The sequence below is a fragment of the Protopterus annectens genome, chromosome 8.part0, assembly GCF_019279795.1.
Source record: "Protopterus annectens isolate FY-2018-M chromosome 8.part0, PAN1.0, whole genome shotgun sequence".
Taxonomy (NCBI): domain Eukaryota; kingdom Metazoa; phylum Chordata; order Ceratodontiformes; family Protopteridae; genus Protopterus; species Protopterus annectens.
Genome location: NC_056741.1, coordinates 1,307,077,480 through 1,307,101,435, shown reverse-complemented (window position 1 = coordinate 1,307,101,435; position 23,956 = coordinate 1,307,077,480). Strand labels below are relative to the sequence as shown.

The window sequence follows — 23,956 nt, the reverse complement described above, 5'->3', positions numbered from 1 at the left end:
AAACTGCCAATTTCATATGCTCAAGTATCAACAACATGTTATGGGATTGCTGAAACAGAAAATGATGATTTCTGAATGTGCAGAAAATAAAGAATTGCAGGAATTTTTGCATGCAGTTGAACAGGTTGGAAAGCATACTTTGCAATGTGGTTTTGATTCTTTAGAGACCTCCTGCAGGGCCGCAGTTACTGGATCTGTGATTAGGAGGCATACCTGGCTAAAGGAACAAAATTTACCTGATCATGTTAAAGCTAAATTACTAGATGCACCTTTACAGCATGATACTCTGTTTGGTATTAAGGCAGAAGAGGTTTTAAAGAAAATGGAAGACCAAGCTAAGTTTGTGCAAACTGTAAAAGACTTTTTACCAAGATTCAGTAGACACTGGCCTTCAAAAAATTGGTCCTTTCCTGTGTCAGACAGAGCTGAAAGGGGCAAATCCAGATGCCCTAAGAGTTCCAGATACCAGGCACAAGATTCATACAGGTCAAAGCAATGAGGTGCTTCTACCTCCAAATCTGGAGGAGATAAAGTGCAAACCTACAGAAAACAGTCCCAATGACTTCCCTGCCCTGTGCCTGCACCAAGCACTTATCTTTTGGCAGCAGCCTTAGGGGGAAAATTAGCACTTTTTGCTTAAAATTGACAGTTAATAACCCAGGACAAGTGGATGCTAAACATAGTATCACAGGGATACAGATTCCATTTCCATACTCTGCCAATGGCAAACGGCTGGCCAGAACTGCCAAAAAATCAATAGGCAGAGGCACAGAAACAGGTTACGTCCCTCATGGATATAGGGGCCACTCAGCCAGCAACAGAACAGGAAAAAAGACAAGGTTTTACTCGACTGTTCTTGGTACCCAGAAAGGACAAGGCCTGGCGGCCAATACTGGATTTATCGATTTTGAACACATACCTGGACATTCCAAAATTCAAAATGCTGACTTTGCAGCAGCTTCTGCCCATGCTGGGCAAGAATGCTTGGCTGGTGACATTAGACCTAAAAGAGGCATACCCGCATGTCCCAATAAGACAACCATGCAGAAGATACCTCAGATTCAAGGCTGGCTTAATGCATTACCAATTCTCTGCACTGCCCTTTGGCTTATCTACTGCGCCCAGGGTCTTTACAAAGTGCCTGGCACCAGTAATTGCATTTTGCAGACAAAGAAGTATTCAAATATATCCTTACTTGGATGACTGTCTCATTCAAGCAGAGAAAAAGGACATTTTTCTTCAACACCTGGCGTTTGTGAAAAGGCTTCTAACATGCCTAGGGTACACAATAAACGAAAAGAAATCACAACTGGTACCCTCTCAAAAGATAACATTCCTGGGTGCAAGCTTGAATACAACTCCCCAGATGGCTTACTTCACGCCAGACAAGCAAAGGCAACTGACTACTTACGTCAAACTGATGGCAACAAAAACCCAGTTATCTGCAAGACAAATTCTGCAGGTTTTGGGCTTCATGGCATCCTGCATCCTACTGATTCCATATGCAAGACTGCATATGAGGAAACTTCAATTGTACCTAAAAGGTTTATGGAGTCAACATTGTCACAGTCTGGAAACAATGATTCCTCTCATTCCCTGCCTACAACAGGAGTTTCTATGGTGGGCAAAGACATGTCACCAAAACATGGGATGGTCCTTCACTCTACCCCCTGCCAGCCAAACCTTAACAACAGACACATCAGATTATGCCTGGAGGGCCCACATGGCGGGAAGATGCATTCAGGGCATATGGACCCCAAAACAAATGCATCTACATACCAACCAGAAAGAGATGCTAGCTGTTCAAAATGCTTTAACAGCCTTCAAGGACTTACTTCATCCAGGACAACTACTGATAAAGACGGACAACACCACGGTCATGTGGTATATAAACAAGCAGGGGGGCACACATTCATACCCCCTTTGCAGATTAGCCATGTCACTGTGGTTCACAGCTTTGACTTACCAAATACATCTTCAAGCTCAATTCCTGCCAGGAAAGCAAAATACTCTGGCAGACGATTTAAGCAGAAACCTTTATGGATCCTCATGAGTGGAAACTAGATCCACAAGTCTTCAGCATGATAACAAAGAAATGGGGGAGCCCAGACGTAGATCTGTTTTCCTCTCCTCAAAATTATCAATTGAAAAGATTCTGCACAAGGACTTATCACAGACAAGCATGGAAAGTGGACACCCTATCCTTCAGTTGGAAAAACATATCCGTTTACGCCTTTCCTCCTCTGCCTCTTCTTCCCAAGGTCCTCCTAAAAGTCAGACAAGAGAAACCAAAGATGATACTAATTGCCCCGGACTGGCTCCGCTATTACTGGTACCCAGTCCTAAGGAACTTGTTTCAATACCCAGCTTGGACCTTACCTCAAAGACCTCAACTACTGTCCCAGCAAAACAATCAGATCCTGCACAATCAACTCCAGACACTCAACCTGGCAGCATGGCTGATCATGTAGTTATACCAACAGCACCTCTCAGTAAGGCTGTGATGGATGTCATTTTGGAAGCCAGAAGGCCTAGTACTGGAAAGTCTTATGCTGATAAATGGAAGGGATTCTGTGCTTGGAATCAAGCACAAGGGACTGATACAGCAGAACCAAATCTTCCTCAGATATTACAATACTTGACTGAGATGCTTGACAAAGGCCTATCTTTCTCATCAATTAAAATCCATGCCTCTGCCATTTCGGCTCATTACAATACAGAGCCACCAATCTTTTCTCATCCTTTAAAGCAGTATCTTAGAGGAGCCAGAAATTGTAAGGCCTCCTAGAAGATCACCAATACCTGCATAGGACCTCAATTATGTGTTGGAAAAGCTCACCCTGCCTCCATTTGAGCCAGCTGCTATCGCTGATATAAAGTTCTTATGGAAAACAGCTCTGCTACTAGCAATTACTTCAGCAAGAAGAGTTTCAGAGCTACAGACCCTCATAGCTGTAGAGCCTTTTATCATATTTTACCCAGACAGGGTGTCTCTGAGGAGAAATCCTACATTTATGCCTAAGATGGTTTCCAGTGTGGCTCTTAACCAAGCTATTCATCTGCCAACCTTTTATCCAAATCCACAGAACAAGGGGGAGAGAATTCTGCATTCCTTAGACGTACACAGACAGGTAAGATTCTACTTGAGCAGGACTAAAGCTCTAAGAAAAACTGAGCAATTACTAGTGGCATGTGCTGCAGGATCAGAAGGAAAGGCGGTTTCAAAGCATACAATTTCAAAGTGAATAAGCCACTGCATTCGTTACTGCTACTTACACCATGGTAAACCTGTGCCCAAGGGCATTCGGTCTCATTCCACCAGAGCTGCAGCTACTTCAGCATCCTTTCTCAGAGGAGTACCAACCAAAGACATTCTAGAGGCTGCTACTTGGAGTTCTGTTAACACCTTTACAAAGCATTATCATTTGCCTCTCTACTCTGAGTCCAGGGCAGGCTTTGCCACTGCAGTTTTGCAGGGCCTTATAGCCGCACCTAATGCTGTTTAGCTCCAGCCACCCAACCATAGCTTTGGGATTCTACCCAAATGTAATGACTGCAACAGTGAAACACGAAGAACATAATACAGTTGTGTACACTTACCATAAATGTAGATGTTAGAGTGTATTCACTGTTGCAGTCCAGGTTACCCTCCCGCCATCCCCCTTTCATTCTGGAGTTTCTTTCCTTCTCTATCTTCTACAATGTATGTGGTGTATTTGCTTTTAGATGAAGGTAAAGTTTATATTGATGCATGTACTAAAGAAAATGGCGTTGGCTGCATGTTTTATAGACCTGACGTCATGGAAGAGGAGACAGCAACCAACGCAGAACCCAAGACTCTGAATTCAGGCCGACTGAGGGCAGCCTGCCAGCAGATTACACAAATGTAATGACTGCAACAGTGAATACACTCTAACGTCTACATTTTATGGTAAGTGTACACAACTGTACTATATCCTAAGGCAACAAAATATTAGCATGCAGGAAAACTCCTACGTACATATTCACATAATGCAGAACCTTACAATTGACAATGAACTGAGGTGGCAGGCATAGGAAGAATGTGCTTACATTTAGAGGAAGTTATGTGATATGTCCAGTAGTCTGGCATTTGCATTCAGATTGTTTTGATAAATGCTGTTTAAACTGAGGTCTGAGATTTGAATCGCTTGTGTTGTCAATTAGATCTTGAAGAAATTGACAATCTTGGAGCAAAAACAGAGAAACTGTGATCTGAGCTATATAGCTAGATGATAGAGGTTTGAAACATGTGTGACTATCTATGGCCTGGCTTCAGAGGTTATAGGTTGGAGTGGTCATGATCATTTTCCAGGCAGGAGAAGGAGTTTTGTGACATAGTTGAAAAGTAGAGCTCCCAGAAGGAGATTGGTTTAGGTATTGTCTGCAAGCTGCTGCCTGCATGTAGGTTAGTAAAATGAAAAGCCTTTATTTATTTTATTCTATTTAACATTTGTTAACTAGGATAGTCTGCCTGAGCAGTTCAGCAGAGGCACAGGGAGAAAAGCTCCAAGATTAATATGTTCATAGCAAGTATTAGTCCATCAGTCTGCAGACCACTTCATGCCTAGCCAAAAAAAAAAAAAATTCTAAATGTTCCTATAGCCTTAAGGAGGGCAAGACAAGATAGTCCAGGAGAGAATATATGAGGATGGCCCATCCAGTTATCGGCAACGGTGCTACTCTGCTTGACTTGTAGTAGAAGTTTATTCCAGAGCTGAGGGATAGATTAGTTTCTGAAAGTATCGCACCAACATGTATTTATCCAATGATGAGGGCTTAGTTTTTAACCAATTATTTCATAGGTTTATAGGTGTATACTAGGCTAATGGCCCGGAGCCTTTACAAGCCTAGCCCATAGAAGTGCCCTGACATCATGCCGCCCAATGTTAGTTCCGAGTGTCTATCAAGTAGAGCCACTGGAGTGATCCCCGGAGTGAACTTTCTATTTCCCATCCACTCATCAAGATTTCTGTTGAAGAGGGCCAGTGAGGTGCTCTGCTTGACATGTATGGGAAGTCTATTCCAGAGCATGGGCAGTCTCTGGGTTATAAACCTGTCTGTCCAGCATGTTCTGTTGATTGTGGTAATGAGGTTGAGGTCTCTGGAGCATGTGGTGCGGAGGGATTGGGATTTCTTTAGATGTAGCATTTCTAACAAAGCTGGGTCAGACATGGCTTTGTAAGTCAACCAGACAGATAACTGGAGTTTTTTTTTTAGTCTGTTTGTGTAGGACATGTGTTTAAGGCCTAGGATCTTCTTTTTGAGGTGCTTTTGTGGCCTTTCCAGCATTTGTCTAGTGAGGTATATGCCAAGTGGGTAATTATACTCGATGATTGGCCTAATGGGGGAAGAGTAGAGAGAGATGATGACCTCTTTCTTCCTGGATGCAAAACCCTTGGTAATGAGATGTATCACATATAAGGACTTTCTGACCACAATGGCAATGTGGTGGTTGAAGGAGAGGCTGCTGTCAACCTGTGTCCCCAGATCTGTTATAATGCATTCACTGTTCAGTGGGCTCCCATCGATGTGGTAATTGGTGGGAACTGCATTTTTACCAAAGGGGATGGATCTTTCATGGCATGAAAAATAGACAGAGCTCTCCATGGAAGAGTCTGTAAGAGACCAAGTACAGAAAAAAGGTCTGCCAGTCTCAACTGATAACCAAGATTTTTGATTTTTTTAGTTATGAATTTCTGAGGTCTCTCAAGTTGTGTTGCATGTTTAGATAAATACATGCCAAAAGGTGCGTTACATTAAATGGGTCGAATTAAGACTTATTTGGATCTAGTGGAGATGCCTTTGGAAATTTAGATGGGCTTATAAAAGGCCTTCCAAACTACTGTGGAGACATGATGATCAAATGGTTAGGAATTATCAACAAGAGTACCTAGATCCCTTACAACAGTGTCTAATTGGAGGTGTGCATCTCCTGTTCAGTAAATGAAGCTGTTTTGTTTACCACAATTAACCATTTACATTTTTTAAGCTTAATTTGAGACCATTGCCCTTGCACCAGTAGTTGACATGGTTTTAAGCCTTGTTGGAGCAATTGTGAGTCAGTTGAAAATCGAATAACAACACACAATTTATAGTTGTCTGCAAACTTAGTTAACCATAGGCCAGAAGTGCTGGCCTGAAGGTCTGGGAAATGTATGCCAAATAGGAGACCCAAAACTGAGCCCTGTTGTACACCACTGGTAACTGTTTTGCTTTCAAAAGTGGCAACTGCTACTCTAACCACATGGGTTCGGTCAGACACCAGTTAGCTATCCATGACACAATGTAAAGATGTATATTGAGATTTATAAGTCTGTCAGTAATATTTGCATGCAGTGTAATGTCAAACTGAATGAAGTCACTGGTTCAAAAACTGCGTAAACCGTACTAACTAAACAAGAAAAAACAAAAGAGACGGCAAAGATAAAAAAAAACATTTAACAGGGGAAAAAAAAACCACCGGCACAGCATTAAACAGTCAGCGCTTTCGTCTTAAATACAGACTTCTTCAGACTGAGTAATGCTTCACATAAAACTAATTTAAATAGTATCAATCACATGATCAAGAGCAGGTCATATGACAAATATAAAACACATTTTTGATTTGGGGGGGGCAATGAAGTTTTGTTAAAGGAGTTTTTAGATTATTTAAATTGGGTCCGTTATTTTCTACATTTTACTGGAGATTTTAGTTCTACCAGTATTCATTATTTAGATGCAAGTGTTTTGAAAATGGAAGGTAAATTAATTACCAAAATTTATAAAAAAGATGTTATAAAAGGGGGAATAGTTTTAAAATGTTTTTCAAGCCAAGTTCAGCAAAGCAACAGAAAACACAAATAAGCTGGGCATGTTTTAAATGTTTTTAATTGCAATCTATCTGATTATTTATATGTAGAGTCTAATGACATTAATGTAAATGGTTTTAAGATCAAAGTGAATGAGAGTTTTTCATGTAAAACCAAATATGTGGTTTATTTGGTTATGTGCAAGTCTTTCTTTTTATGTAGGTCGTACTGTTAGAAGATGTCTGCGATTTCTCCTGTATTCCACACCCTCAGGTCCTACGAATTAGGATCTCGGCGTGGTACTATACCTGTTACTTGACCAATCTGGTTGAAACCTTTCACCGTTTGCATCCTCACTTTCTCTCCTTCTTTCAACAGACAAAGAAGTCTGCTCCATTTATCATAGCTAGACTTCTGGAAAGAACGCTTCCTGAATAATTGGGCTCTAATGGTTCTGTTCTTAGCTTTAGGCCTCAACAAACTGGATTTAATAGGCAATGTTGTTTTAGTTTGCCTGGATAGAGGTCTCTGAGCAGGTGAGCCAAGTATATTGTCACGGGGTATGTTTCTGAGATTGAGTAAATTCAAAAAGATATTAGTATTGTCACGCTTTGACCTTTCACGTAATTGCTTTGCACTCTGTACTGCACGTTCAGCTAGTCCATTTGACTGTGGATATTCTGGACTACTAGTAGACTGTGGATATTCTGGACTACTAGTAGACTGTGGATATTCTGGACTACTAGTAACCTGTACAAGTACCATTCTTTTTCAAATTTCTGAAACCACTGACTAGTAAATTGAGTACCATTGTCAGAAACAACTTTGTGTGGACTGAGAAACGTTTCAACTTAGTGATAGCAGCAGTGGATGTTAGGTTAGGTATTAAATTGATCTCAAACCAGTTCGAATAAGAGTCTACCAATACTAAGCAATGCTGATTGTTCCACTCGAGTATATCCGTGGCTACTGTTGACCAAGGTAGTTCAGGAACTTGACTTGGCTGAAGTGGTTCTCTTTGCAAATGCGGTTTAGTACTGTTGCATACTGAAGAAGAAGAAGAAAGTACTTTATCAATATCCTTTACTAGAGAAGACCAAAATACTAGTTCTCTCGCCCTTCTGTTGGTAGATTCTGAACCTGGGTGACCATGATGCAAAATCTGAATATATTCATGCTGTAAGGAAGCGGTTACAACAATTCTAGGACCTTTGAAAATAATGTCATCTTCCATCAACATCTCATCTCTGTAAGGAAAGTGTTTGCACTTCAGGTGGTACACGAGATTGCTTTGATGGCCATCCAACATTAATGTAGTGGTTGAGCTTTTGCAAAATTGGATCAGTCTTTATATGATCTCTCAGCTCATCAAGTCTAGTGGTAGAAAAATTACGCACTTCCATTACATCAAAGTCAAAATTCTCTCCGTCAAGCTGTTCCGTTGTATTTCTGGGTGACCTGAATAAGGTAAGTTTGCCTTTTGTATAGACCATTTTGAATTTGTACTTTGCAGTTTGAGCATCATTCTTTGTAATCTCGCTGGAGATGAATGCATCGGCTTCTTTAGAATAGTAACTAGAGGTTAGTGATCAGTTTCAATCTGAATAGCTCAACCGTAATATAATCATGAAACTTTAAACATGTAAATACTATTGCCAAAAGTTCTTTCTCAGTCTGAGCATATTGCATTTCAGTTTGGGTAAGGGTTCTAGATGCATAGGCTATGGTCTGCCTTCTTGAAAAAATAACTGTGCCAAGACAAAATTTTGAAGCATCACAGGAAAGAGTTACTGGTTTAACATCATAGTATCTTAATGTATGTGGAGTGGCAATTTTCCGCTTAAAGTCTTCAAATGCTCTCTGGTGCTGTTCCAACCAAGAACATGTAACATTTTTGTGTTGTCAGCTCGGTCATAGGTACTGTCAACTCACTGAAGTCTGGTATAAACTTGCCTAAATAGTTGACCATGCCAAGAAAACGCTGTAGAGCTGGAACAGTATCAGGTGCTGGCATCTCAAGAATAACTGCTTGCTTGGATGGGTGTGGTCTCAAGCCAGTGCTGGTAAGTAAATGACCTATGTAACTTCTGGTAGTCTGAAATTGCACTTTATGGTATTGAGCTTTAAGTTCACTTCAAGTGCTCTTTCTAGCGCTTTCTTAAGGTTTCTGTCATGCTCTGCTTCACCATTGCCTCTAACCAATAAATCATCTACTTTTCTGGCACAAGGATAACCTGAAAAAATTTCCTCCACTGCATGCTGAAAGACTTCACTTGCAGAATTTATTCCAAATGGCATCCTGAGGAATCTGTATCTGCCAAATGGGGTACTGAAAGTAGTTAGTAATGAGGATTTGCGATCAAGCATCACTTGCCAAGATGAATATTTTGCATCCAAGACAGAAAAAACAGTGGCATTCGGTATTAGGGCTGTGACTTCTTCGACTGAGCCTTTCTTATGGGCTGCTACCATGGACAATATCCATTCAGTTGGTTCTGTAAATGGGCAAATTACACCTTGCTGCACCTCTGAGCTTTGACTTTATCCTGCATAGCTATCGAAACTTTTCTTGCTGGTCTGTCCACTGGACTGACCTCAGGGTCTAATTTCATAGAATACACAACTGGAAGTTTACCAAACTTGTCATTGAAAACATCAGCATACTCTGTAAAAATGGCTTCAGAAAAAGTTGAAACTAGGATATGTACCTATATGATGAACTTATTTAGTAAAAGAAAGAAGATTCATTCTTAAACTGTCTCAGAGACTCAATAATGACTGCACAGATCTTCGGACTACATAGAATAACAAGCTGTAACATTGCTAGCCAAATAACATGAAAGCAGTACTGAGCCTTCGGTTTGAATTTCTTCACCTCCATAAGTAACAAGTTTCACATTACTAGCTGCATTGTTGTTCACCAGCTCTCACTTTAGGAAATGTGTCTGCTGACATAACATAACACTTTGAACCAGTGTCTACTTTGAACTCTGTGGATTTACCATTTATCTGGACAGTACAAAATACTTTGTTCTTTGCCAACAAATTCACTGCATCAACCCTTTCACCAATTACTGATAACACCATCTACATAGAAAGTAGAATTGCAGTTCTCTATATGATCAACTTGCTTTTTTGAGTGACCCTTCTTTATAACTGTGTGAGGTTTACTTGATTTTCAAAACTTTTGAAAATGGTTCCATTTTTTACACTTGTGGCATTGCTGACCAAATGCTAAGCATTTCTCTCTTTTACGGTGCTGCGGTAGCGTTGTCACCTCACAGTTAGACGCTGCCCGTTCGATTCTCAGTTAGAGCGTCTTCTGTGTGGCAACATGCGTGAATGGGTGTTCCTTCGTTGAAGGTTGTGCGTTAGGCCCGGTAAGCCAGCACGTAAAAATCTACTGCCAATCATTAGCGGACCGGAGTTCCGCTGTGGCGACCCCTAACCGGGAAAAGCCGAAAGACACAAACAAATATTCATGATTGGCACCACAATTGCGACAGTTAACTATAAAGCTAGATTTGAGTTTTGATGAGTCACGCTTATATTGCACTGAGCATGCTCCTTTCTTAGAACTTGCTGGAAAACTACATGGTTTCCCCAGAAAACTCGCAGGGGCTGTGGCTGCCATGTGCTTAGGCCTGCTTCTGTTTGCCACATGTTGCATGGTGTCTGCATTTGCTCTGGAGCCTGCCAAAACCATGCTCTTATCACTTGCAAGCATACCTGTGTGCCTTTCTGTAACTTCATGGATTTGACAAATCTCAGTAGCTTTGCTTAGCGTTAAATCACTGTCATGAAGCCAAATCTTCCTCACAGCAGCACTGTTAATACCACATACAAGCCTGTCCTTTATCAGCTTACATTTTAAGTCACCAACCGATTTTAGAACTGCGGTACTCTTGAAATTACTGTACTGCAAGAAATCACCTCTTATCAGTGTAAGAAACATGTCAGAATAACTGCACTGTGTGAATGAAGTAGGCAGAAGAAGCTCAGAGTAAAAAACATTTTGAAATAACTGCACTTTGCGAATAAACAGTAAACGGCACACTGAAACGTCTCCAAAATGGTGGTACTTTGCTAGATAATTCTTTACAGTGCAAGAAACACTCTTAATGGCAGCACCTTGCAAATAGACACACCCAGCACAAGAAACTTTTTAAAATGTCTGCACTTTTTGACTGTACTTCACAAAATGGCTGCACTTTGTACACAAACTCTTCGGAATACATACACAGTAATAAGCACACACTGTAAGCATTTTTACACACTAACTGCTATTTATATGCACGTTCAGTCCTTGAAACGCTTCTTAAAGATACAGTGCACACATTCTGTTGTACACTATTTAAATTAGTTTTATGAAAAGCATTACTTAGTCTGAAGAAGTCTGCATTTAAGACAAAAGCGCTCACTGTTTAATGCTGTGACACTTTTTTTCTATTAAACGTTTTTTGTTTTCGTTGCCATCTTTTTAGTTTTGAAGTCATTGGTTCAATTACTTTTTAAAAGAAATTAGTGAAGTTAATGAGGCAAGACCTTTCTTTGATAAAGACAAATTGATGAGGGTCCAGGGCTGATTCAATGTCCAGATTAATGAAGTCTGTGATAATGTACTCCATAGATTTAGATTTGAGGCTGGTGAAACTGAGTCTTTAGTAACCAGAATCTATGGTTTGGCCACCCTTGTGCAATGGCATTACAGTAGCTGCATTCCAGGTTTCAGGAATGTAACCAGTGGAGAGGCTTAGATTTAAAGAGTTTAAGTAATGGGGTTCAGAAAGGCCATATTTGGCACTGATAATCAAGCAACCTGGTATGTTGTCAGGGCCCATGGATGAAGTATTTTTAGTTTTTGAAAGGACTGAGAGAACTTGTTCCATGGTAATTGAAGGGGTTGGCTGGGAGTATGGAACCTGTGGGATAATTATTGTGAGTGGACTAAAATGTGCACTAAATTTGTTAGCTATGATATTAGCTATTTCCTGTGGGTGGCATTACTGTGGACTAGCTCCGAATATTGTTGGATGTTAGTTCTTGCCTTCCTGATTCACTTAAAAAAATATTTGCAGTTACTTTTTGTTTTATTGGCTATTTTAAGTCCATACTCAGCTTTGGGGTTACTAATGGCTCCATTAAGTTCTTTGTTTGCTTAAGTATGCTCTTAAGGTAAGTAGATTGAGATCTTTTATAAGTATTAAGCACTTTATTTCTCTCTAATTTATTTGTACAGGTATTCTACCACAGGGGGTTGTTTTCAGACTTCTCATTATATTTCTTGCAGATGAGGACTGTCTTATTAATGCAACTATTTGAGTGGGAATAAAATTCAGGGGCATAGGTAGCAGCTTTAGTAATAGGTTCCTTTAGAGGAGGATTGCAGCAGAGTTTATTCAAGTCATAAAGTAAATGAAGAAAGTTTGCTTTTGTCAAGTCCCTTACACACAGCTATTTACAGAAGTACCATCAGTTTTAAAGGAAAAGATTATGAAGTTATGGTCTGATTTAACAAGCAATGATGATACATCAGAAGCTGTGCAAGAAGTAGCCATATTTATGAGGACTATATAAAGGATATTGGGGCCCCTGGTAGGATGGTTAATTGTTTGTGAAAGAGAGTTGGCATTTATAATGTCAAGGAAGCACTGGGTATGCTGACCATTGGCAGTGTAGATCAACCAGTTTATCTATGTATAGATGAAGTCCCCCTGTAGAAAAGTCTTGGGTTTAATGGGAATTTTAGCTAATGTATTAAGATAGCTATCCTGCTCAGAAGGGGGACATAGACGGTGTTTTATAACTAGCTATGAAGTGGCAATTATTTTATTTATTTATTTTTATTTTTATTTTACATTTGTTGACCGGGCTAGTCCAGCTGGATAATTTCCATTTTCAGTGGAGGCCCGGGGAGAAAAGCTCCACAATTAAAACAAGGTTAAACATTTAAGCAACAATGCATACATTTTAGTGTAGTAGAAAATACAGCGAAAAAAAAACAGGTAAAAAACAAATAGCCTAAGCTATATATTCATATTTTTTTTTTTTTTTAGAACAGTACAGTAATTTAGTCATTTGAAATAGCAGGGAAAAATAGTGATTTTTACGTAGGGAGGTATGGCTGAAGGCGAAGAAGTCATTTAGTCTGGATTGGTACAGGAGCAGAGCCAGAAGTTGTTAAGATGTAATAGAAGTTGTTTTTGAAAAGTTGAAAGGAGTCTGGTGAGGTAATGTGTGGGGGAGGTTATTCCATATTTTCCCTATGGGTTTGAAAATAGACAGTTACCTGCTGAATTTGTAATTCTAGTTGTGGTGACTTGTATCTTTTCGACAGATCATAACTGTTTCAAGTTTTTGTAGGGAGTAAGGAGGTTACTGAGAGCTGGTGTTTTGTTGGTTGATAAAGAATGTTATGTGTAATTAAGAGTTGTTGATAGATAAGCTTGTTAGGTAGTTCTAACCATTGTAATTGTTTTAAGTTATTACAGTGGTGAGTTCTGTACTGGGATGCTGTGGCAAAGCGGGCTATATTATGTTAGGATGTAGTTAGTTTTTTCAGGTTACCTTTAGAGAGATTGGTGTAAATAGAGGAAGCATACAGTAGGGTGGAGATAAGATGTGATTGAGCTAAGGTGGTCCGTGCTTCTGGAGTAAGGAAGGGTTTTATTCTGTACAGTGAACCTATCTTTTTATTTACTGCTTTTATAGTGTTATTGATATGACAATCATAGTTAAGATTATTATCAATAGTAACACCAAGCAGTTTGGTAGTAGAGTCTGGGGAGATAAGAGAATAGTCAGCTGCAGTAATAGTAAAATTTAGTTGAGGAGATTTGTGGGTAGGTGAGAATAGTAATAGTTTTGTTTTCTTGGAGTTGAGAAGGAGACATCTTTTTGAGAACCATTGTTCAACGGTTGAAAAGGTAGATTGTGTGAGTGACTGGAGTTCAGATTGGGTGGGAGCTGTACAGATGATGGTAGAATCATCTGCATATTGTATGCAGGTAGTGTTATGGATAGATGATTGAAGATCATTAATAAAGATAGAGAATAAGAGTGGGCCTAATATTGATCCTTGAGGTACTCCTAAGGAGATAGGTAGTAGAGCAGATAGAGAATTTTTCCAGAGTACTGCTTGTTGTCGGTTTTAAAGGTAGGATGAGAACCACGTTAAGGAGGAAAAATCCAAGGCAAGTGAGTTTAGTATGTGTAGGAGAAGTTTATGGTTGACCATGTCGAAGGCTTTTGACAGGTCTAGGAAAAGAGAAGCAGTTAGTTTGTTATTATTACGGTTACAGTTTATTGTGTTAGTAAAGGAAAGTAGTGCAGTGGTCGTACTATGTGAGGGTCTAAATCCATGTTGAGTGTTTGCTAGTAGGTTATTTTGAAGGAGATGGTTAAGTAGTTGTTTGTGCATACATTTTCCATGATTTTAGCTAGTGGAGATAATAGTGCTATTAGGCGGTAGTTAGAGAGGTCAGTGGATTTGCCTCCTTTATGTAAGGGTATGATGTGTGATATCTTCCAGATTGCTGGAAAATCACTTTCTTTTATGGATCTGTTTATTAGGATCGAAACAGGGTAGGCTATAGCTTTTGCTGCTACCTGAAGGAATTCAGCAGGAAGCTTATCTGCTGACCCCGTAGTGGGTTTAAGTTTTTGCAAGAGAGATTGTATGTAGGAGGTGGGTATGGGTTGAAGTTGAAGGGAAGGAATGGAGTTGTTGGTGTTACTTAAGATCAGTTGGGAAGCATCAGGGGATAAATGGCTTGCTAGTGTTTGTATGGAAGTAGTAAAGAAGCTATTGAAGTTATTGGCTATTAAAGAGGGGTTATCAGGGTCTAGATTCTGTGGGTTAGGTGTTACTATTTTACCTGGGGTAAGTAGATGATTGATAGTAGACCAGAACCTTTTGGTTCTTTTTGTGGATTGCTGAAGTTCTACATAGTAGTTCTTTTGTCTGAAATAATAGCATTTTTGGTTTTGTTTCTCAGCTCTCTAAAGGTTTGATAGTCTGTTGGGTTTCTAGAGGCGCCATTTCTTCCAAGATTTATTTTTAAGCCTGATCTTTTGCTTAGTATTAGAGGTAAGCCAGGGTGCTGTTCTGGTCTTTATTCTAATGGTACGACTTGGGGCATGGTGGTTTAGGATTGTAAGGAATGCTGAGTTGAAATATTCTATGGCTTTGTTGAGAGAGAGGTGCTTTAGAGGGGTCCAATTGTATTGTGAGAGTTCTGTTTGAAATCTTTGGGGATTAAATTGTTTCTTTGAATATAGTGTTCTATGTGAGGTAGGTAAGTTTTGATGAGTTTTAGCTCTAATGACATATGTGAGGGAGTGATCGCTAAGGTCATCAGGATCTTGTTTAGGGTAATTTGGACGTCTAGGAGTTTACATGTGGTGTCCCAAGGAATCTGTCATGAGGTAGTGATATCCTTGACAAACACTGATACTCCCCCCACATTTGTCAGTGGGTTCTGAAGACACGATGGGCATTATACCCATGAATGGCGAGAGTGCGTTCATTGTTCTGTAACTATACATGTATGAATGTGTTCAGGTTGCATGAAAGCTAACGTTTAGACTTGTTAAGACTCCTGACATTGAGTAGAGCCACATCAGTGGTGTTCCAAATTAGAATTTACTAGGTTGGAATGTCTATCAGATGGTCTGTACCTAAAAATGCAATATGGGGACAGCGAAGGCTTTAGCCATCCCTGGCAAATCAGGAAGACCTGCCAGCCATCTCATCAAAAGGTGACACATTCTGGACCCCACTAGAATGACAGTAACTACATAGCCAGTTATTAAAGCCAATCACCTTGTCCTTGAATCATGGCATCACTGTGGGTGATGTCAAAATACCACTGAAGGCCAGTGTCTTTCCTGTCTCAGGCACATGCATAGCAAACTCAATCCTATCCTTTGAAATTTGCATAAAAAAACAATATAATATGTTTTGATGGTTACAATGTTTGGAACAACAAAATCAGAACAAAATGTTATTACAGAATTATGAAGATAACAAATATCCATTAAAATGAAAGGGTGTTTTATACAGATAGTTTATAAATTAGGAAAAAGTTGAGTCACTGGAAGGATAAAAAAGACAGAGGGCGAGAACAGGAAGAAGAAATTTCAGAAGAAATATAAATGTAGGTTGAAAGTCATAATTTAATACATAAAAAAAAAACATGGAGACAAAAACAGAGGGTAGGAATAGGAGTGTGAAGTATAAGGATTAAATAGTAGAAGAGTTAGTACAGGATTATGGTATGAGGAGAGTACAGAGTTTCTTGTACAAAGGCATGACCAGTTATTTAACCTTTTTTGAGAAAAGACTTTGGGTTGCATGATTCTGAAGATACAATGGAATGGCATTCCATAACTTGGCTGCACAAAAAGTATAGTTTTATTGGTTGGTACTAGGCTATCGGTCCTAGGGCCTATACAAGCCTAGCCATAACAATTCCCTGGCTATTTCTTCCCAGAATATTTACTTCCCTGGTCCCCTGTCTAGCAGGGTGACTGACGTGATCCCTGGGGTGAATTTCCTATCTCCCATCCAGTCGTCAAGGTTCCTTTTGAAGAGGGCCAAAGAGGTGCTCAGCTTGACATGTATGGGCAGTCTATTCCAGAGTATGGGGAGTCTCTGGGTCAGAAACCTATCCCTCCAGCATGTTTTGTTCATTGTGATGACCAGGTTTAGATCCCTGGAGCGTGTGGCTCTGAGGGATTGGTATTTAAGTGCACCATATCCAACAGCACTGGGTTTGACATGGCCTTCTATGTTAAGCAGAGATCGCCTCGGAGTAGGCGATATGCGACAGAGTATAGCTGGAGTTTTTTTAGACGGTCAGCATAGGGCATCTGCTTTAGGCCTGTGATTCTTTTAGTGAGGTATTTCTGTGGCCTTTCCAGTTGTTGCAGATGTCTTGTGAGGTACATACCAAATGGGGAGTTGTACTCTATAATGGTTCTAATGAGGGATGAGTACAGTGGGACAATGACCTCCTTTTTTCTGGATGAAAAGCCCTTAGTGATGAGGTGTGCCACATAGAAGTATTTCCTAAATGTTGTGGCTATGTGGTTATCGAAGGTGAGACCACTGTCCACCTGTGTCCCTAAGTCCCTTATCACACTTTGTGTTTAGTGTACTGCCACTTATTGGTAATTCATGGGTACATGTTTTTTCCCAAAGGGGATAACTATACATTTTTTGGCATTGAGCTTGAGCCCATGGCTCTGGCACCAAGCATCTGTTTCTGTAAGCCCCTTTTGTAGAATATCCACATCATTTAGGCATTCAATAATGTCTCCCAGTTTGCAGTCATCTGCAAACTTTGGTAGCCTGAGTCCCTTAGTGCTGGCCTGTACTTCAGAAAAGTAGATGCCAAACAAGAGCGGTCCCAGGACTGAACCCTGCAGTACTCCCCTTGTCTGGAGCTGGATTTTGAGTCGGCTACTTTTACAGTGTGGGTTTTTTTAGTAAGCCAGTTGGAAACCCATTGAGTGACTTGGGGATTAATGCCCAGCTTAGTAAGTTTATCTATGATCCCAGAGTGGGGAATGGTATTGAAGGCCTTGGCGAGGTCCAGATAGGCTATGTGGACCACCTTTACCCTCGTCCATGGCTCTGGAGACTGACTTCTTCCAATCAGGTTGAGGAGGCAAGATTGGCCCTTTACGAAACCAAACTGGGTGGGGTCCAGTGTTTGAAGGTTGCCAATGTATTTGTTTATAAGTTCCATGATAATGCGTTTGCAGATCAGGCTCGTCAGACTGATGGGCTGATATATCCCGGGATCCATTAGCCTGCCCAAGCAACAAGGACCATTCATTTTGGTACTTGTAGGAGGTTATGATTTTGTCAGTGTAAGTTCCTGTTTGAACTGTATCTATTAATTAGAGTGGAAAGAGAAGGGCATTTATTTTGGGTGATAAAGAATTTTTTGCATGGTCTTTAGTATATGAAGTGACAGACAATAATTAAGCTCTAGCTAGTTTAATTTTAGTAGTTCAGTTTCTGCTATTTATTTACTTACTTAATGTTCTTGTTTATTTAGACGTGACCAGCTTTTCCTTTCTTTCATTTTGCAGTTTTAATTAGCTTTCTCCCTGTTTTACAAGCAAATATAAATTTTTTGGTGGCAGAAAAAAAAACTTGCAGGTCTTTGCTTCTATGTTTGCAGAGATTTCCCCCACCCCTTGTGTTTAGTTCACATACCCCAGCCTGTCTAAGTTGTTCTGTGTTCCTCTGTTTTCTCTGGTGACTCATTCTGCTGGCCCAGCACTCTCTCACTGAAGTAGAATTTCCACATGTCTCTCTCTGAATTTTGTTCCTTCCACTACACCTACTGTTTGTAATCCTCCTTCCCATATCCTTACTTTTTCGTTCTAACCCCTTAAACAATTCTGAGTATGCAGTTCATGTCTCTCGCCTTCCCCCTTTTTATCTAACTTGTGTATCCTTATCAAATTCAGCTTTCCTCATAACTTAACCCCTTTCATCCCTTTCACCACTCTGATTGATCTCTGTGTATCCTCACAGCCAGTCCAGCCTCCATTTTAATACAAGGTTTGCAGAACTTTCCCAATTTTTTCAGATGTGGTGTTGACAAGCTCTGCAGAGAGAGGAAAAAATTCTCTACCCCTAGCGTCTTCTCCCCTGATACACCACAGTATTTTGTAGGCCTTTACCACTGTCTTCTTACATTGCTCCTTATGTTTCATTATAGGAAGTATAATGTCTTGCTGATCTTTCTTCTGTCTTGCACTTTTCCAGCAGTATATCTTCCATTTTATTGTTCACCCATAGGCTACTGAACCCAACAATGCATTGCTGTATACTTTGTATTGAATATCAGTTGTCATTCCTTAACTCTAGTTAGATTCCGCTTAAGGCATCCCTCCCTAACAATCTTTTATCTCCAGTCCAGTCCTGGTTGTAAGTAGACGTGCCTTACTTTCCTTTCCTTATGCTCAGCATGAACACATTGAGCAATATTGGACTCATTACTGAGCCCTGCTACACTTGCCATTCCCCACTCCTCGAGTAGGCTTCCTTGACCATTAGTCTGCTTCCTTTATGTTGCCAGCATGTGACACCCCCATTCATTTGGCCATCAACTTCCTATGCCCACTATGCAAGTGCCTTGTTGAAGTCCAGGTAGTCCACATCCATGGGCTTTCCTCTGTCCACTTTGATTCATAAAACTGGATCGTTTTTGTCTGGCAGAAACTCTTGAAGCTGAATCTTTACTTCTGATACCCGTCTAGCCCATTCCTTGTAAAAGTGCCATCAGACATCTCTCAGTATCTTTTTCCTAAGACTTTTATGAGCTTGTACTTGGCTGGTACTTTCTTTGACCCAGGCTTGCCCAAAAGTGCCATTGTTACTTTATCTAAATATTGAGGCACTGTGTATGACTCTTTTGCTATATTGTACTGATCCGTAAAGGGTTCTGCTATACCTCTGCTAACTGTGTACCACTCATGGACAGTGTTTGTCTGGGCTTAGCACTTTTGTCTTCTGTGTCACCTACTTCCCACACTAAAAGTCCTTCATCCTTTATTATCTCATCAGTCTGTTTGCCCTTGGTTAGTCCCCGGTGTCCTTTCCAGATTGTTGCTGTTGAGGAGAACTAGTTTAATACCACTGTCTGATCCTTACTACCTGATTTTTCTTTCTATACTTACTTCTGGTCACGTGTGCAAATTCTTATAACATTTTTTTCTTTGCAAAGTAGGCAGAATACTTCCAGTAAACATTTCAGTGGCATGATGCAAAATCAGAATTAGAGGGACTTGGCACACTGAAAGCAGTGTGTCTTTGATACAGTTGTCACTAAGGAAGAGTCCCTTTGAGCAAGCTACTTCCATTTATTTTTAAATTTCACATTTCACCATCTGAGGAATGGGAACCCACCCCCCGTGTCACCTAGTTTATGTGAGGAACTTCAGTCCAGCAAGCTAGGTAAATAGGTGGAGGCCAGGAGTGGTGGGAGGCAAAAGAAATTCAACTCCAAGTAAGCCATATGTTTAGTGATTCCTTTGTGATAGACTAGCATGTCCTATAAAGCAGCTCAGACTTTTAACCTCGCTAAACTTTACTTTCCAGGTGGTGTCTACAGAACGATGTTTGGCTTGCTGTGCAGCTTTGCACTGCTGCTGAACCACCCTGTGTGGTCACTTACAAAACAAAGTTAGTTCTTATTTAACTTTTTCTTCCAGGTGCATCTTATCTAAAGCAGCACTGACTGTGCTTCTATCCTGGTATTTAGGACCTGATCCAATCATGGTAACTGACATGCTTCCTCACCAAGGCTTTCAACGATCCTATAATTGTGATCTCGGCTGTGTTGGTCCTCTTGACATTTTGAATGTAGCTTTAATGAAATGTATAAAAACCGGTCTGGTATTCTCTGTCCCACAATGCAGTGCCTAGCAACTCTTCCAAATAAAAAGCTTACCTACACATAAGCGGTCTTGTCAATGCTCACTTTCTGCTGTAGTGTTCCACATATGTACATCTTTGAATTTCCTGAATGCTACATTTCCCCCAAACCTCTTTTCTACTTCTTTTTATATGTACTTTTTCCTCTCTTCAATTTGCTTACAGCGCTTGCTAAACATAAACCCTTGTATAGATAGATAATAAAGTAGTAGAACAGTCTTTAGGTAGAAGAGAACATCACGGTTGCAGGTATAAACAAGTAAGAGTATTGTAGCAGATATCAGTAAATGTGGTGCAAGTGAAAATGGGGAGAAAGGTGGCAAGTGATATTTCCACAAAATGTAGTACTTGAATAATTACAAACATTTTCACAGAATATGTCACAGATGTGTGCATGTTGACAGATGTCAAAAATGTGCAACCAGGTTAACATTTACAGAACATGAACAGAACGAGTAAGACCTTGGAAGTGTGACGTTATGCTGAAAGGCAGTGGTTGGAAATTTTTGTCAGGAAATTTAAAATCGTATGCACGGACTTCAGAAGTTCCAGACTTTGTTCCAGTTCTGTGTAAAAACAGACTGAAATTGTGAACCGTGAAAGGAATCTTGAGGTTGTCTTAAGGTTGTATGAGGCTGACGAGTCAGTTTGTGTGGTATTGCAAACATAACAAATAAGGATTCTGCAATGTGTAAAGAATGGAATTATAGTGTCAGTTATGTAAAAAAATGTACAAAACGTGGCTAAATATAGGACAAGTGTCTCAGAAATAATTTATTCATCTGAATAATTTATGTGATGTAATTGAATAGATGTGACTCCCCTCCTCCCATAGCTGTTGGATGATCCCCACTAATATCTTCCCCCATTATGTGCTTGGAGTGTAGGCCACCATTTGTGGCGAAGACATAATAAACAGTGATGTGTGAGCCATGCAAAGTTATTTTATGAGGATTTGCTTACAAAGAAACCTCCATTGAACAACCCCACCCCACAAATTAAATTGTATGTACAGTTTGTTACAAAAAGCTTGATTACAAAGTGTACATTTGTATTTTTTAATCATTATTAGAAATGTATTTTCTTTATCTGGGAAATACACAGAGCTCTAAGGAGTGTTTTTCAGCTGTAACATGGCAGAGTACAGGGTGAGTAACAAAAAACGTGCAAGTTACAAGCAAGAAATAAAATAATGGACTTGAAGGGGAACTTGAATTTCATTAGTGGATGAGCCGTACCTAAGAAGGAGAAATGCTTTTTTTAACTCTTTTTTTTTTTTTTTTCTTTCTTTCTTCCACTTCACTCTTTTTTACCCTGGCTGACCGTTCCATTCAGTCTGCCAGAGCCCATTTGCTACCCCTTGTTCCCCATCTCACCATTTAATGTACAAATGCACTGAGCATAGTCAAGGCAAGGATGCCAATATGTGGTTTGTGTTTCATGTTTTCTGCCAAAGTAATTATAACCCCACCCCAACAAGGCCCAGGCATGTGGTGACTAGGACGATGCATGGTTTCGCTTTGAACCCAAAAGCCTGCTTATGGGCTATTGTACAGATCCCCCCCAGACAAGCTTGCAGTTCCCGTTTCTCTACTGGATGATCTTTCACTACAGTATTCTAGTGCCCCTCTGTCACATGAACAAAATTGTCCAAGTGACACACACTTCAGTGTACATGCACCCTCCCTAAATCTGCCTTGACTCCTCGTAAGCTTGGTCACAGTGGCAGGTGCCTCATATCATAGATGGATGCTTTTCCTTTGCAGCAGTGGCCAAAAAGACAGAAGACCATGAAGAAGAAAAAGGACAACAAGCAAGAATGTTTAGCAATCAGCATACGCAGTGTGTATTGCATAAATTATGTAGCAGAGTTATATATTTGCACATACTGAAGTAACTGATAACTTCAAGTTTGGTTGAAACCCGTAGAATTTTTGGAAGTATATTGCATCTGCAATGGAAAATGTGAAGTTTATTGGAGATTGTGTGTAGCCCTTTAAGAAGTGGAGGAGACAGGAGGGAAAAGGTCATTTTATCATGAAGCAACACCTGCAACTGTTGAGGAGGAGAATCAAAAGGTTAAGGAGATCCTGGTTTGAACAGGGGGAAACCAGTTTCAGGACAAGCAGGTATAATAGTGTATAGATGCCACACTGCTGTGTATGTTTTTTGTACTTTAGTGTTCACTTCTGTCAGATTGTTGAAGGACAGAATTGCATCAGGAAAATGTATGGAGCAGTACTGTGGGAAACCAGAAAGTGTAAAATTTAAGGAAGTGAATGTCTTCAGTCAGCAATCTAGTGACTAAATGCAAGCTGGAAATCTGTCTAAAGTCATTTGTTCTGTCTCAATGCAGTCTTTTTTATCAAGACTGACTTGACAGTTTAAGAACAGTTCTATATTTGATAAAAGTACAAATTAGACTGTTGGCTCACTACTTTCATTTCAGTGATACAAACATAGCTTTAATAGAATAAATAAATGGCCTATTTAACAATCATGAGTGGAGTAGACTTTGTGTTTAACATTTTGAAGTACAGTCAGAAATGTGAATTTTTTTTTTTTTTTTTTAACACTGGCTGCAAGGGAATTTTGAAGAAGTGAGTCCCTGACTGATCATGTACAGTGGTCAGAGTTTCAGCTATTCTATGGCAGTTCCTGTTTGAATGATGCAAGAATTATGTTTCAACTAGTATGATGGTTACTTTGTCGATGGTTAGTCTTATGAGAAGGTTATTCCCTGATATAGTAAGCATTTAGCAGAAAGGGCATTGACGTTTCCTCCTAACTTGCAAGTGTGCAGAAATTCCATTTAACATTAGCAATATGAGTTTTATTATGATGCTGTGTAAGTCCTATTCTTGTTTTGGTAACTCAGTAATTACTTCTGAGACACAGTAAATACCATTACTGATGCTCATTTTAGTTTAACTCAGTACTGTATCCAAGGATTATCCTAACTGGAGTAATTTTCAATGCATGATATCTTCATTAATGAGTTTATATTAAGTGCAGGGTAACTGACATTTTCTGTTTTGCAGGAATTCATACCGAAGGGAAACTGTTCCTGTATCCAGCATTTACCATGGTCTGCTGCTGTATTTGTTTGACAGTCCTAGGAACTCTCTGTGGATTTTTATTATTTGCAGCATATAAACTTGGTTTAGTATATCAGCTATTCCACAAGGTAAGCAAGGGAGAAGAAAGTCCACTGGTAAAGATGTGCTATTTGTTGCTTGTAGAGAAGTATGTAAAAAGTCCAATTTATAAGAGATTTTTATCTTAAATCTGTAATTTTTGGTATTTGTATTGCAGTATAGCCAGAACTTCCCTTGGGAGAGGAATTGCCTTTTTCCCCAACAAAATCTTTGGGATAAGTTTATAGAACGGTATTTCAGATGCGTCTGTCAGATTATGTTGATTGGTGCATGGACAAATGAATGTAGCATCACCACTCATTTATTTGAGGAGCAAGGTGTATCTTTCAAGAAAAGTGCTAGCTTGCGATAAAAATACTTCTGTATATAGTATTGTATCTTACTTTTCAAAAATTCTTGCTGCATGTTGAAACTAATTCTTGATGCATGTCTTTTTTTTATAAAAATAATGTTTTTGAAGCTTGACCTTTTTCTCTTGTTTCTTAAAGACTCTTACCTCAAAGCTTCTTGATAGACTTTATTCCCAAAAT

At 39.7% G+C, this 23,956-nt stretch overlaps 1 protein-coding gene across 1 annotated transcript in view; it reads left to right on the top strand.

The window, feature by feature from the left end:
• Positions 1–23,956, top strand: part of ILVBL (ilvB acetolactate synthase like) — a 790,151-nt gene that overhangs the window by 79,781 nt on the left and 686,414 nt on the right. The window contains exon 2 of the mRNA XM_044080826.1: positions 23,310–23,455. Coding sequence (XP_043936761.1) covers positions 23,354–23,455 — 102 coding nt within the window. The 5' untranslated portion in view covers positions 23,310–23,353. The remainder of the gene's footprint in view (positions 1–23,309; positions 23,456–23,956) is intronic.